Raw genomic sequence first — 14938 nt, forward strand, 5'->3', positions numbered from 1 at the left:
CAACCTCTAGTCTAGGCAACTAATGTTTGATGCATGAAGGTTCGACACCTAGAACTCTTGTTGGTCAGAAGTTGCAGTTGCACATCGGTACATAAAGCCGTGCTGTGAAGGATGCAAAAGTACAGATCCACAGTAGCGTTTAGTACAATGAAAAAATATATTGCTGCAGTTATTCTCCTGTTCTCGAAGTTGGATCCTCACCATTTGCACCTCGATGACCTATCTCGGAAATGTCCTTCAAAAATCGAAACCTGAATCCAACGAAAAAAGTTGTGGCAAAGCATAAAGTTGGGTGATGGTCCAAGAAAGATCGGCACTACTGGGTGGTTGGATCAGAGAATCGTAAGAAAGATCGGCACTACTGGATGGTTGGATCAGAGAATCGTTCACCAGAATCTTGACCTGAATCCAATGAAAAAGTGGTGGCAAGGTCTAAAGTGACACAACGGTGCAAAAAAGATGATCACTACAATAGGTCAAAGGTTGGGATTGAGGCACAGTAGCCTTAAATGTTGGGTCAGACTCATTGCTTTTCGATGGTTACACCAATTACTGAAAACAATCATTTACTTTTTTTCAATGAAACGGACTTTAGGTTCTCATAAAAAAACATCATTTCATGCCTAAACCAGTTGGTTATGATTGATTTGATATCTTTTATTTTTAGAGGAGGATGGAGAAAACACATCCCGGAATTCAAGAAGTAAGTTCCCCAATATTCTCCTAGATCTCCTGTTGTCCTGATTATTTCTTGCTGCTAAGCTTTGCCCGACGTTTCTCATAGGTGTTGAGAAGAGGCCACCCTTTGCCCCTCTTAGTTGTGCCCCCACAAGGTGGGTACTGGATAGAGGGGACTAACCACTCTCTGACCTCCCCTGAATCCGATCTTCCAGCTCCGTATGACAGATTACGCCTCCTGCAATCCGACCCTACAGCGCGTTTTTATAGGAAGCACTTTCTGGGAAAGGTATGATAATCTTAATAATAATGAAGGGTGTGGCTTAAAATTTAGCATGGGTAAAATGGGTATGAGTCTTACTGAATGGTCTGGAATGAAGGGTCAAAAACTACAAACTTATCCAAGCACCATGGTCGCCTACGTTCACAAAACTAATTGCGACAAGAGCGGTGTTTTCTCAGGGAAATAATGGGTCTCTGTTACATGTTGGAACGCCTCATCAATTGTGACTCTACTGATAGGACCACTTGTGAAGAGGATTAAAGAGATCGGCTATCATTGTTACATTTTAGAAAGAGACATGAGTAACTGTGTAGCCAATTTCCCTTAATATATTGAGGTCATTACAGATCCCAGATCAGTCACCGCTAGAGAAGAGCAAATTTTTCAAAATTCCAATTTGCCAAGTGTTTTAGGACTTTCTCACCCTATCTCTATAGCTAAGCTGTGACGACTTCTCATTATCAAAATTCATCACACAATGGCTGCTGCATTCCCTGCCTCGGCTTTTATATTGGCTAGAAAAGTCCCTTCTGATTGGCTGTGCTATGTCATGTGATGTGATAGCAGAAAAACATTATGGGGAAGTGCACCTGACTGCACGCAATATTATGAGACTTCTTTGGATGATACAATCTTCTGCGTTCTGTAAAATGGCAGCAACCATTTTAGCTAATTCATGCAAATTTAATCACTAAATTGTCATTTGCTGGGTTCAGTCAATTCCTAAAAAAAATATTTACACAAATTTGATTACATGGGAGAAGGGATTTCACACAAGTGCTTGGCTAGATACATGTTTCACTCACGAGTCTGATGTAGCTGAGATGTGTGGACAATTTTGTTGTTGCTGTATTTATTTTTTCTATCCAAAAATTCCAAAGAATGTATATAATTTGGAAATCTAAAATTAAAAGCCTCACTAAGGAGGACGACTCATGGACTTGTATTTTCTGCTTTAATGGACATTTAAAGGAGCAAATGCTCTCTCTATTGAGCTGTTTCTAAAAAAATGTGAAACAAAAATAATTTAGAAAGCAAAAAAAGAATATATTTTTCTTTGACCCCATTACTAGGAGCACTACAACTTCTGTGCCCAGGATCCACGTCTTGGAGCCGTTGTCCTGTCTGCAAAACTTGAGCAGAAAACCGACAGGTTACGTCTAATATTGAGGTAAGGCTCGGGGCTAAGGTTCTGTTCACACTGTGTTAGCGTTACATTCTTGTCATCGGTGAAGGAATCTGCGATGGCCCCCTATTTATAAGGTAGGAAGGTAACGCCTCCGCTCATGTCTAGCTGCACTCCGGCAGTTCTGATTTTCAGATCAGCCAGTCTGACCTGAGCAAGGATGGCTACAACATGTAAAGGAAAACTAAGAAATAAAGTTAGAAGACAAGTGTCCTGCTTGAGATGAGAAAGTCTGGTGGATGGCACAATACACGCAAACAACACGATGGAAAAAGGGAGAAGAAGGAATGCGGTACCTCTTGTATCTCTGCCTATCCTTAAACTCCCCTAATGCCCTAAGCAGGTCCTTCCCCCCGCCGCTGTCATGTGCCTTCTCTATAGTTGTCACCTCACTATACCCTGGCTATTGCACTGGCCGGCAAGGATGCTTGCCTCACCACTGCAGATGGTAAAAACACAGGGGGTAGTGACAAGCACAAGACAGACAAGGAAAGGAACAAGGATACTTAGCTCCAGTCTCTGCTGCCAAGGTCCACACCACAGAGGATACGGAACCAGGATCCCAAACTCCTCAGAAGAGCAGATACGCCGCTGGCACCAGAGAGCTCCAAACTCCTTGGCTGGTCTTCATAGACAAACTCTATTACCAACAGTTGGCTGATGCATCATGTGACTATTTAAAGGATGGTGGGAGTGGTCACTACCCACATCAGCTGACCAGTAACAAAGCAGCTGCCAGCAAGGAAACTGACATTAACCCTTGCTGGCCCAAAAGAAAAAACAATGCTTAAATTAAAGCAGATCCAAAGCTGTCACAACTCCAAAAATGAATCGTGGCAAAAAGTAAAAAAAAAAAAATTAAATATGGAATATTGTATTTACAAATTTTACAAAAATGTGGAGATCTACTTGGTCCCTCTCCATGCACCATAGTTGCATTACTTTTCCCAACTTCTACATAGCCTTACAGCTGGGGCTCCAGAGCAGCTCACAGTTGTGCATTCATCACAGTAACATTGTGACTATAGTACGAATACAAGGTTTCCATCTGGGGAAAAAGTGACAAAACAATTAGAAAAATTCCATCCATCATGATTTTACTATAATTTACATATTTGTAAGGAACCATTAAACCCCTTATTGATCTTGACCCCTGTGGACAAATTTTGAAAAAGAAAATCAGAAAATTAGTACTGCAAAAAAATAATATTCGCCCACTTTTTTGCTGCCCATAAATATGTGTAGATTACTAATATATTTATTAGACTGCAGCAATTATATAAAATCTCTCTTTGTTTTTGCAGAACGAAATCTGGCACCAAACATCAGCTGGTGAATATATCCAGCTTCAGTCAGTTCCCGACCGCAGGACAGATGGCGCAGGTACCGTGATAACCATTTACTACAGTACTATATCCAATGTTTATGAAGTTAGTGGAAATCTGCATCAATTTCGTACAACTATAATAAATAAGACTGCACTGCAATTTCTAAGGTCAGACACACAGCGTCACAGGGAAGTTAGTGGAGAGTTATAAAGTAAATTTTGCATTTCAGCTTAGGAACAGCGAGCCCCTGACACCTGAATACCGTATACACAGTTTATCTGTGACTTGTTGGTACCTTTTTTTAGGCACTGTATAGCATTATGTGTCTGGACACTGTCTAACATTATGTGTCTGGACACTGTATGGCATTATGTGTCTGGACACTGTATGGCATTATGTGTCTGGACACTGTATAGCATTATGTGTCTGGACACTGTATGGCATGTGTCTGGACACTGTATGGTATTATGCGTCTGGACACTGTATGGCATTATGTGTCTGGACACTGTCTGACATTATGTGTCTGGACACTGTATAGCATTATGTGTCTGGACACTGTATGGCATTATGTGTCTGGACACTGTATGGCATTATGCGTCTGGACACTGTATGGCATTATGTGTCTGGACACTGTATGGCATTATGTGTCTGGACACTGTATGGCATTATGTGTCTGGACACTGTATGGCATTATGTGTCTGGACATTGTATGGCATGTGCCTGGACACTGTATGGTATTATGCGTCTGGACACTGTATGGCATTATGTGTCTGGACACTGTATAGCATTATGTGTCTGGACACTGTATGGCATGTGTCTGGACACTGTATGGTATTATGCGTCTGGACACTGTATGGCATTATGTGTCTGGACACTGTCTGACATTATGTGTCTGGACACTGTATAGCATTATGTGTCTGGACACTGTATGGCATTATGTGTCTAGACACTGTATGGCATTATGTGTCTGGACACTGTATGGCATTATGTGTCTGGACACTGTATGGCATTATGTGTCTGGACACTGTATGGCATTATGTGTCTGGACATTGTATGTCATTATGTGTCTGGACACTGTATGGCATTATGTTTCTGAACACTATGGCATTATGTGTCTGGACACTGTATGGCATTATGTGTCTGGACACTGTATGGCATTATGTGTCTGGACACTGTATGGCATTATGTGTCTGGACATTGTATGTCATTATGTGTCTGGACACTGTATGGCATTATGTTTCTGAACACTATGGCATTATGTGTCTGGACACTGTATGGCATTATGTGTCTGGACATTGTATGTCATTATGTGTCTGGACACTGTATGGCATTATGTGTCTGGACATTGTATGGCATTATGTGTCTGGACACTGTATGGCATTATGTTTCTGAACACTGTATGGCATTATGTGTCTGGACACTGTATGGCATTATGTGTCTGGACACTGTATGGCATTATGTGTCTGTACTATATATGCCTTTATGTGTCTGAGCACTGCATGGCATTATGTGTCTGAGCACTGCAAGGTATTGTGTGTCTAGGCATTATGTTTCAAGGCACTATATGGGATTATGTGTCTGAACACTATATGGTGTTATCATATGTGTCTAGGCACTATATGGTATGATACGTCTGGACACTGTATGTCATTGCGTGCCTGGACACTGTGTGACACTGTTTACAAAAATGTAAGCAGTATTTATCTTAATAATGTGGTCTTTTTTTTTATAGCTGAATGGCAATATTTATGTAGGTACCATATACACAATATGGGTCGTGCGTGTCACCTTCTGTGCAATGTACTGTTTATCTGCATACAATATTTATTAGCACTTCAGGGCCATATTATTTTGTGATTTTATGGCAATATTACTTGGCCATTATTGATTTTTTTATGTCCTTAACTAACAGATTACTTAAGCACCATGTGGCAGTATTATTTGAGCTTTGTATGACGGCATTACTTCGACTTTGCTGCTTTTACTAAGCCACAGTCGTATTATTTCATCAGTTTCTAATAGTATTACTTGCGTGGCGGTATGTGCTCTGATTTCTTTCTATGGAGATATTATTTGGCCAATGTATATTGGTAATTTTTGAGCAACTATGGTAATTTGAGCAGATAATTCTTCCATATTGGTAATTTTATCATTTATATTATTTTAGTTGCGTGGGGAGGTGTGGATGCCTATAAACACATTTAATTGCAAGTTGGATTGTTATTCTTTATCTCGTTTCTTAAAATGACACAAAGATAAAGGAAGCCGGAACTTAATTAAAAAAAAGATGAAAAAAATCCAAAATCAGAAAAATGTGATGGAGCCTGAAAGGGGTTAAATTTCATGCGCAGCCATTAATTACAAAAGTCCAAATAAAATAATTTAAACCTTAGAAAATATGACATCGAGACAAGTGAAAAATTAAAATAGGAAATGTCCAATATTTATGATTATTGGATTTTTTTTTACTTGCCTGTAGAATGGGGACTAGTATAAAATCAAACGTGTTTATTATTGCGCCATCTGATGGCTAAATTATGTAGGACACTTTGCATCAGGGCATTTATGTTTTTAATTTAATAAGGAAAATGTTTAATGCAGAACATCAGCTAATAAGTTTTCTAGATGTGATTTATTGGTGAAGGATAGGGCGTAATAAATAATGCACCATTGCTTCTGTTTGCCAAGGTGCTTGAGAAACCCATAAATACATATTATTACTGCTATTTTGTGTTACAACTGTGCCATCTGGTGGCTGAACTATGTAATACACATTGAACAACACTACATGCTGTTGATCGACATTGCTTTCATATTCTCAGCTTGTGGGTCCCAGTCCCACTGACGACCACCAGCAAACATCCACTAAGATAACGAAGGTTCACATTATGCCATAACATTACAGCTTTAAAGTAACTCCATTAGCGAGATCATATACAGATGATGAATCGACAGACGCTTTAAAATGTATCCCATTTCGAAACTTAGTATTTCATTTTAAAATACAAAATGCCTCCCTCAATAGTAGTAGTATTTGAAAAAACAAAATGCTATTGAGGGAGGCATTATGTATTTTAAACACTGGCAACGCTTTATTCACGCATAAGAGAAACTGCTGGCAAACACTTCAGCAGCACTTCCATCACTCAGTCGTCTATTTCACAATGTAGTACAGTACATGTCGTCAGTGCTACTCACTGTCCCTTCTCACAGTCGCCTCTTTTGACAGCAGTGCTCTGCATTAGATCTTAAAGATGTAGGAATAAAAAATGAAGTAATTCAGAGATAATGGGTTCTCCAAAATATAGGGTGTTCTATTAGATTTTTCATTAAAAAAAAAAAAAAAAACTTATTCAGATTACAAGGACAGGCACAATATCAGGTGGAAAAATTCACTTTTTGGTAATTTAATTTTTTGTACAAAAGGCGCTCTGATCTTTGCACTATAACATAGCTGCAGTAGTTTTTGTCAGGTAACTTGCACGCTCTGGCGGCATAGTTAGTTACCCCATCACCATTCCTCACACAGTCTCCAATCTCTGATGTGGTGACCCTCTTCACACTAATGATCCAGCACGTAGACACTTCTTGTACAGCAATCCTCACAGTCAGAATAAGCCTCTATGCTCCTTTCTGTGGGGGCTATCCTCTCATCCAGGTGGGCTTATCTCTTCCTTCCAAAGTAAAGCCGCCTTCCAGCTGCTGCATGACTATAACTCTCATCATCAAGACCACAGCCATTTTTTTTTTAATCTTCTTACAGGTCTTATGCGAAGAATTGTCTGTGGAGAAGTTCTTCCCTGTCCTGCACATGAAGGTGAGGACATCATTTCTAATATTTTCTCCTAATCCTTATAATTCACTGAATATAATTCTGCACACTGTGAGGATTATCACCGCCATCTTCTTGTACATAGGAGCAGTATTATAGTAGTTATATTCTTGTACATAGGGGCAGTATTATAGTAGTTATATTCTTGTACATAGGGGCAGTATTATAGTAGTTATATTCTTGTACAGAGGAGCAGTATTATAGTAGTTATATTCTTGTACATAGGGGCAGTATTATAGTAGTTATATTCTTGTACATAGGGGACAGTATTATAGTAGTTATATTCTTGTACATAGGAGCAGTATTATAGTAGTTATATTCTTGTACAGAGGAGCAGTATTATAGTAGTTATATTCTTGTACATAGGTGCAGTATTATAGTAGTTATATTCTTGTACATAGGTGCAGTATTATAGTAGTTATATTCTTGTACATAGCGCAGTATTATAGTAGTTATATTCTTGTACATAGCGCAGTATTATAGAAGTTATATTCTTGTACATAGGAGCAGTATTATAGTAGTTATATTCTTGTACATAGCGCAGTATTATAGTAGTTATATTCTTGTACATAGGTGCAGTATTATAGTAGTTATATTCTTGTACATAGCGCAGTATTATAGAAGTTATATTCTTGTACATAGCGTAGTATTATAGAAGTTATATTCTTGTACATAGGAGCAGTATTATAGTAGTTATATTCTTGTACATAGCGCAGTATTATAGTAGTTATATTCTTGTACATAGCGCAGTATTATAGAAGTTATATTCTTGTACATAGGAGCAGTATTATAGTAGTTTTATTCTTGTACATAGGGGACAGTATTATAGTAGTTATATTCTTGTACATAGGGGCAGTATTATAGTAGTTATATTCTTGTACATAGGAGCAGTATTATAGTAGTTATATTCTTGTACATAGGGGCAGTATTATAGTAGTTATATTCTTGTACATAGCGCAGTATTATAGAAGTTATATTCTTGTACATAGGAGCAGTATTATAGTAGTTTTATTCTTGTACATAGGGGACAGTATTATAGTAGTTATATTCTTGTACATAGGTGCAGTATTATAGTAGTTATATTCTTGTACATAGCGCAGTATTATAGACGTTATATTCTTGTACATAGGAGCAGTATTATAGTAGTTTTATTCTTGTACATAGGGGACAGTATTATAGTAGTTATATTCTTGTACATAGCGCAGTATTATAGTAGTTATATTCTTGTACATAGCGCAGTATTATAGAAGTTATATTCTTGTACATAGGAGCAGTATTATAGTAGTTATATTCTTGTACATAGCGCAGTATTATAGTAGTTATATTCTTGTACATAGGGGCAGTATTATAGTAGTTATATTCTTGTACATAGGGGACAGTATTATAGTAGTTATATTCTTGTACATAGGGGCAGTATTATAGTAGTTATATTCTTGTACATAGGAGCAGTATTATAGTAGTTATATTCTTGTACATAGGTGCAGTATTATAGTAGTTATATTCTTGTACATAGCGCAGTATTATAGTAGTTATATTCTTGTACATAGGAGCAGTATTATAGAAGTTATATTCTTGTACATAGGAGCAGTATTATAGTAGTTATATTCTTGTACATAGCGCAGTATTATAGTAGTTATATTCTTGTACATAGCGCAGTATTATAGAAGTTATATTCTTGTACATAGGAGCAGTATTATAGTAGTTTTATTCTTGTACATAGGGGACAGTATTATAGTAGTTATATTCTTGTACATAGGGGCAGTATTATAGTAGTTATATTCTTGTACATAGGAGCAGTATTATAGTAGTTATATTCTTGTACATAGGGGCAGTATTATAGTAGTTATATTCTTGTACATAGCGCAGTATTATAGAAGTTATATTCTTGTACATAGGGGCAGTATTATAGTAGTTTTATTCTTGTACATAGGGGACAGTATTATAGTAGTTATATTCTTGTACATAGGTGCAGTATTATAGTAGTTATATTCTTGTACATAGCGCAGTATTATAGTAGTTATATTCTTGTACATAGCGCAGTATTATAGACGTTATATTCTTGTACATAGGAGCAGTATTATAGTAGTTTTATTCTTGTACATAGGGGACAGTATTATAGTAGTTATATTCTTGTACATAGGAGCAGTATTATAGTAGTTTTATTCTTGTACATAGGGGACAGTATTATAGTAGTTATAGTCTTGTACATAGGGGCAGTATTATAGTAGTTATATTCTTGTACATAGGAGCAGTATTATAGTAGTTATATTCTTGTACATAGGGGCAGTATTATAGTAGTTATATTCTTGTACATAGCGCAGTATTATAGAAGTTATATTCTTGTACATAGGAGCAGTATTATAGTAGTTTTATTCTTGTACATAGGGGACAGTATTATAGTAGTTATATTCTTGTACATAGGAGCAGTATTATAGTAGTTATATTCTTGTACATAGGGGCAGTATTATAGTAGTTATATTCTTGTACATAGGAGCAGTATTATAGTAGTTATATATTTGTACATAGGGGACAGTATTATAGTAGTTATATTCTTGTACATAGGAGCAGTATTATAGTAGTTATATTCTTGTACATAGGGGGCAGTATTATAGTAGTTATATTCTTGTACATAGGAGCAGTATTATAGTAGTTATATTCTTGTACATAGGAGCAGTATTATAGTAGTTATATATTTGTACATAGGGGACAGTATTATAGTAGTTATATTCTTGTACATAGGGGACAGTATTATAGTAGTTATATTCTTGTACATAGGGGCAGTATTATAGTAGTTATATTCTTGTACATAGGAGCAGTATTATAGTAGTTATATTCTTGTACATAGGGGCAGTATTATAGTAGTTATATTCCTGTACATAGGAGCAGTATTATAGTAGTTATATTCTTGTACATAGGGGCAGTATTATAGTAGTTATATTCTTGTACATAGCGCAGTATTATAGAAGTTATATTCTTGTACATAGGAGCAGTATTATAGTAGTTTTATTCTTGTACATAGGGGACAGTATTATAGTAGTTATATTCTTGTACATAGGAGCAGTATTATAGTAGTTATATTCTTGTACATAGGGGCAGTATTATAGTAGTTATATTCTTGTACATAGGAGCAGTATTATAGTAGTTATATATTTGTACATAGGGGACAGTATTATAGTAGTTATATTCTTGTACATAGGAGCAGTATTATAGTAGTTTTATTCTTGTACATAGGAGCAGTATTATAGTAGTTATATTCTTGTACATAGCACAGTATTATAGAAGTTATATTCTTGTACATAGGAGCAGTATTATAGTAGTTTTATTCTTGTACATAGGGGACAGTATTATAGTAGTTATATTCTTGTACATAGGAGCAGTATTATAGTAGTTTTATTCTTGTACATAGGGGACAGTATTATAGTAGTTATATTCTTGTACATAGGGGCAGTATTATAGTAGTTATATTCTTGTACATAGGAGCAGTATTATAGTAGTTATATTCTTGTACATAGGGGCAGTATTATAGTAGTTATATTCTTGTACATAGCGCAGTATTATAGAAGTTATATTCTTGTACATAGGAGCAGTATTATAGTAGTTTTATTCTTGTACATAGGAGCAGTATTATAGTAGTTATATTCTTGTACATAGCACAGTATTATAGAAGTTATATTCTTGTACATAGGAGCAGTATTATAGTAGTTTTATTCTTGTACATAGGGGACAGTATTATAGTAGTTATATTCTTGTACATAGGAGCAGTATTATAGTAGTTATATTCTTGTACATAGGGGCAGTATTATAGTAGTTATATTCTTGTACATAGGAGCAGTATTATAGTAGTTATATTCTTGTACATAGGGGACAGTATTATAGTAGTTATATTCTTGTACATAGGAGCAGTATTATAGTAGTTATATTCTTGTACATAGGGGGCAGTATTATAGTAGTTATATTCTTGTACATAGGAGCAGTATTATAGTAGTTATATTCTTGTACATAGGGGCAGTATTATAGTAGTTATATTCTTGTACATAGGGGCAGTATTATAGTAGTTATATTCTTGTACATAGGGGCAGTATTATAGTAGTTATATTCTTGTACATAGGAGCAGTATTATAGTAGTTATATTCTTGTACATAGGGGCAGTATTATAGTAGTTATATTCTTGTACATAGGAGCAGTATTATAGTAGTTATATTCTTGTACATAGGAGCAGTATTATAGTAGTTATATTCTTGTACATAGGGGCAGTATTATAGTAGTTATATTCTTGTACATAGGAGCAGTATTATAGTAGTTATATTCTTGTATATAGGAGCAGTATTATAGTAGTTATATTCTTGTACATAGGGACAGTATTATAGTACTTATATTCTTGTACATAGGGGCAGTATTATAGTAGTTATATTCTTGTACACAGGAGCAGTATTATAGTAGTTATATTCTTGTACATAGGGGGCAGTATTATAGTAGTTATATTCTTGTACATAGGAGCAGTATTATAGTAGTTATATTCTTGTACATAGGGGGCAGTATTATAGTAGTTATACTTTTGTACATAGGGACAGTATTATAGTTGTGATATTCTTGTACGTAGGAGCAGTAGTTATTTTTCTATATGTAGAATAGTTACAGTACATTACATTCATGACTATTATTCGCTCTTTAGGCCTCTCAGCTTCTGGTGACTTTTGATGAACATGTTCTAACGAACAACTTCAAGTTTGGAGTTATATACCAGAAACCAGGGCAGGTAAGGGACATAAATACAACAATGGGACAGTAGAGTTCGCTTTAGACATATCCATCTTCGATCTGTTTGGCCATTCTATTAATATGTTTACAATAAGTTGAAATGTCCTTAATTTATGGTAATGCGGCTCCCCTGGGGTAGAGAATTCTTTTTTACATAAACTCTTCTAACAATAAAGTATCTGCATTAATATCCACATCCAATCTTTGCATTGTGTGTCTTGATGTTCCTTTGTCCACGGTGCACAATATAATCAAGAAGTTTACAACCCATGGCACTATAGTTAATCTCCCTGGACGTAGACGGCAGAGAAAAATGGATGAAAAGTTGTAATGCAGGATGGTGGATAAGCCCCAATCAAGTTCCAAAGAAATTCAAGCTGTCCTGCAGGCTCAGGGGGCATCAGTGTCAGCGCAAAATTTCTGTCCATATGTGAATGAAATTAAATGCTATGGCAGGAGACCTGGGACGACCCCACTGCAGACACAGAGACATAAAAAACTAGACTGCAGTTTGTCAAAGTGTACTTGAGTAAGCCAAAATCCTTCTGGGAAAGCGTCTTGTGCACAGACGAGATCAAGATAGAGCTTTTTCATAAAGTACATCATTCTACTGTTTACCGAAAGCAGAATGAGGCCTACAAAAAAAAAACACAGTACCTACAGTCAAATATGGTGGAAATGCAAAGATGTTTGGGGGATATTTTGCTGCCACAATGTAGTGCCCAGTGTCAGAAAGCTGCGTCATGGGTCTTCTAGCAGGATACTTCAAGAAGCACCCAGAAATGGATGGAAACAAAGCCTTGGAGAGTTATGAAGTGGGAGCAATGAGACCGGATCTAAATCCTATTGATCACCTGTGGAGAGATCTTAAAATTGATATTGGAAGAAGGCACTTTTAAATAAGAAAAACCTGGAGCAGTTTGCAAACGGGTGGTCGAAATTTCCACTTGAGAAGTGTGAGAAGCTTATTGTTGGTTATAGGAAGCGATTGATTACAAAAATTCGGCCCGTTTTGGGGGGTTTGTGTGAAATTGTGGCCAGTTTTCCTTTTTTTTGTGTGTTTTCGCAATAGTCACAAAGTAAATAAACACGTGTATAACAAAACATGTGTAATTGTAATAGTTTTCTGGGAGAAATTCTTCATTTTCTGGAACAATTTTAAGGGTGCCATCACTGTATACCTGGATAAGGGACAGACAGTATAAGCCCTGTATGGGGGACATATATACCAGGATTGGGCACATTATACACGGATGGGGGACATTATAAAGGGATGGGCCACATACAGTATATACCTGGATGGAGCTCATTATACTGGATATGTGTCCCATACAGATCGCACACAGCTATGAGGGATTCCGGCCCTCCTGACTCTATCTAGTACACATCTTCATAAGCAGCAGCACGGAGCACATTTTACAGCTGTACTGAGCAGTGTAGTCCTGAGTCCAGCTCTGTGGTGAGATAAACCACTTACTAGGAAGCAGCAGCAGTGTTTCTTAAAGCCATAAAGTTGCCATTTGAAATGACTTTAGTTTTGTGCCATGTCTGTGATCGGCTTTTTTCTATAAAATTAAACAACTGAATGAACATCCTCCAAGGTCGGTGATTCCATCATTTTTGCCGGGGGTTGTAGGACCTGCTTAGGCTATCAATGTTTCAGTATCTCTTGACACAGGACTCGTTACAGGAAAGTGCTCTGTAACACTGTAACACTGTGCGGGATATGAGCCGGAGACGTGTTCATCCTGTAAATAATGAATTCTACATTCACTGACACAAAGCCGGCGAGTAATTAAAGAACAAAGTGTCTTAGAAAGTTGCAGAAAGTTTCATTACATGATGAATAAGCTTTATTTACATGGGATTGGAAAGACCCTTTATGGGATATGGTCACTTTCAATGGCAATAATTATTTGTTTATTTATTAATTTTAATTTAAATGCATGTATTTTGGGCTAAAACTATTTTTTTATTTTAAAGTTTTGCACCATTTGGCTTTAAGGTTATGTTCACATATTGCGTTTCTGCTACATTTTTCTGCAGGCAAAATCTGCTTTCTTGACAGAAAAGAAGCTGCTTACAAAAAGCAGGTTTTGCTGCATTTCTTCGCTGTGTTTTTGTTCTCTCTTGTGCCTGCTGATAAAGTTTAGTGACCCCTTAAAAATCGTGATACAACTTCCTTAAGGTTTTTGCACTAAAAATGGAGCAAAACCTGAGACCTGCATTTTTTGCTGCATTTTTGTGCTACCACCACTCCAACAGTGAGCATCTGTGACGACCACTCCTATAGACATTGCTGGAGCGATAGTGAGCATGTGCGACCACCAGTCCTATAGATATTACTGGAGCAACAGTGAGCATGTGTGACCACCAGTCTTATAGATATTGCTGGTGCGACAGTGAGCATGTGCTACCACCACTCCTATAGACATTGCTGGAGCGACAGTGAGCATGTGCTACCACCACTCCTATAGATATTACTGGAGCGACAGTGAGCATGTGCTACCACCACTCCTATAGATATTGCTGGAGCGACAGTGAGCATGTGTGACCACCAGTCCTATAGATATTACTGGAGCGACAGTGAGCATGTGCTACCACCACTCCTATAGATATTGCTGGAGCGACAGTGAGCAAGTGTGACCACCACTCCTATAGACATTGCTGGAGCGACAGTGAGCATGTGTGACCACCACTCCTATAGACATTGCTGGAGCAACAATGAGCATGTGTGACCACCAGTCCTATAGATATTACTGGAGCGACAGTGAGCATGTGCTACCACCACTCCTATAGATATTGCTGGAGCGACAGTGAGCAAGTGTGACCACCACTCCTATAGACATTGCTGGAGCGACAGTGAGCATGTG

General features: G+C 37.1%; 1 protein-coding gene across 1 annotated transcript in view; it reads left to right on the top strand.

Moving 5' to 3' along the window:
- The first annotated feature begins 671 nt into the window (after positions 1-671).
- The window catches only part of LOC138666867 (rap1 GTPase-activating protein 1-like), a 33136-nt gene continuing 18869 nt past the window's right edge, over positions 672-14938 (top strand). The window contains exons 1-6 of the mRNA XM_069755047.1: positions 672-703; positions 785-967; positions 2035-2132; positions 3452-3530; positions 7239-7292; positions 11980-12063. Coding sequence (XP_069611148.1) covers positions 674-703; positions 785-967; positions 2035-2132; positions 3452-3530; positions 7239-7292; positions 11980-12063 — 528 coding nt within the window. The 5' untranslated portion in view covers positions 672-673. The remainder of the gene's footprint in view (positions 704-784; positions 968-2034; positions 2133-3451; positions 3531-7238; positions 7293-11979; positions 12064-14938) is intronic.

The sequence above is a fragment of the Ranitomeya imitator genome, chromosome 2 (genome assembly GCF_032444005.1).
Source record: "Ranitomeya imitator isolate aRanImi1 chromosome 2, aRanImi1.pri, whole genome shotgun sequence".
In the NCBI taxonomy this organism is placed as follows: domain Eukaryota; kingdom Metazoa; phylum Chordata; class Amphibia; order Anura; family Dendrobatidae; genus Ranitomeya; species Ranitomeya imitator.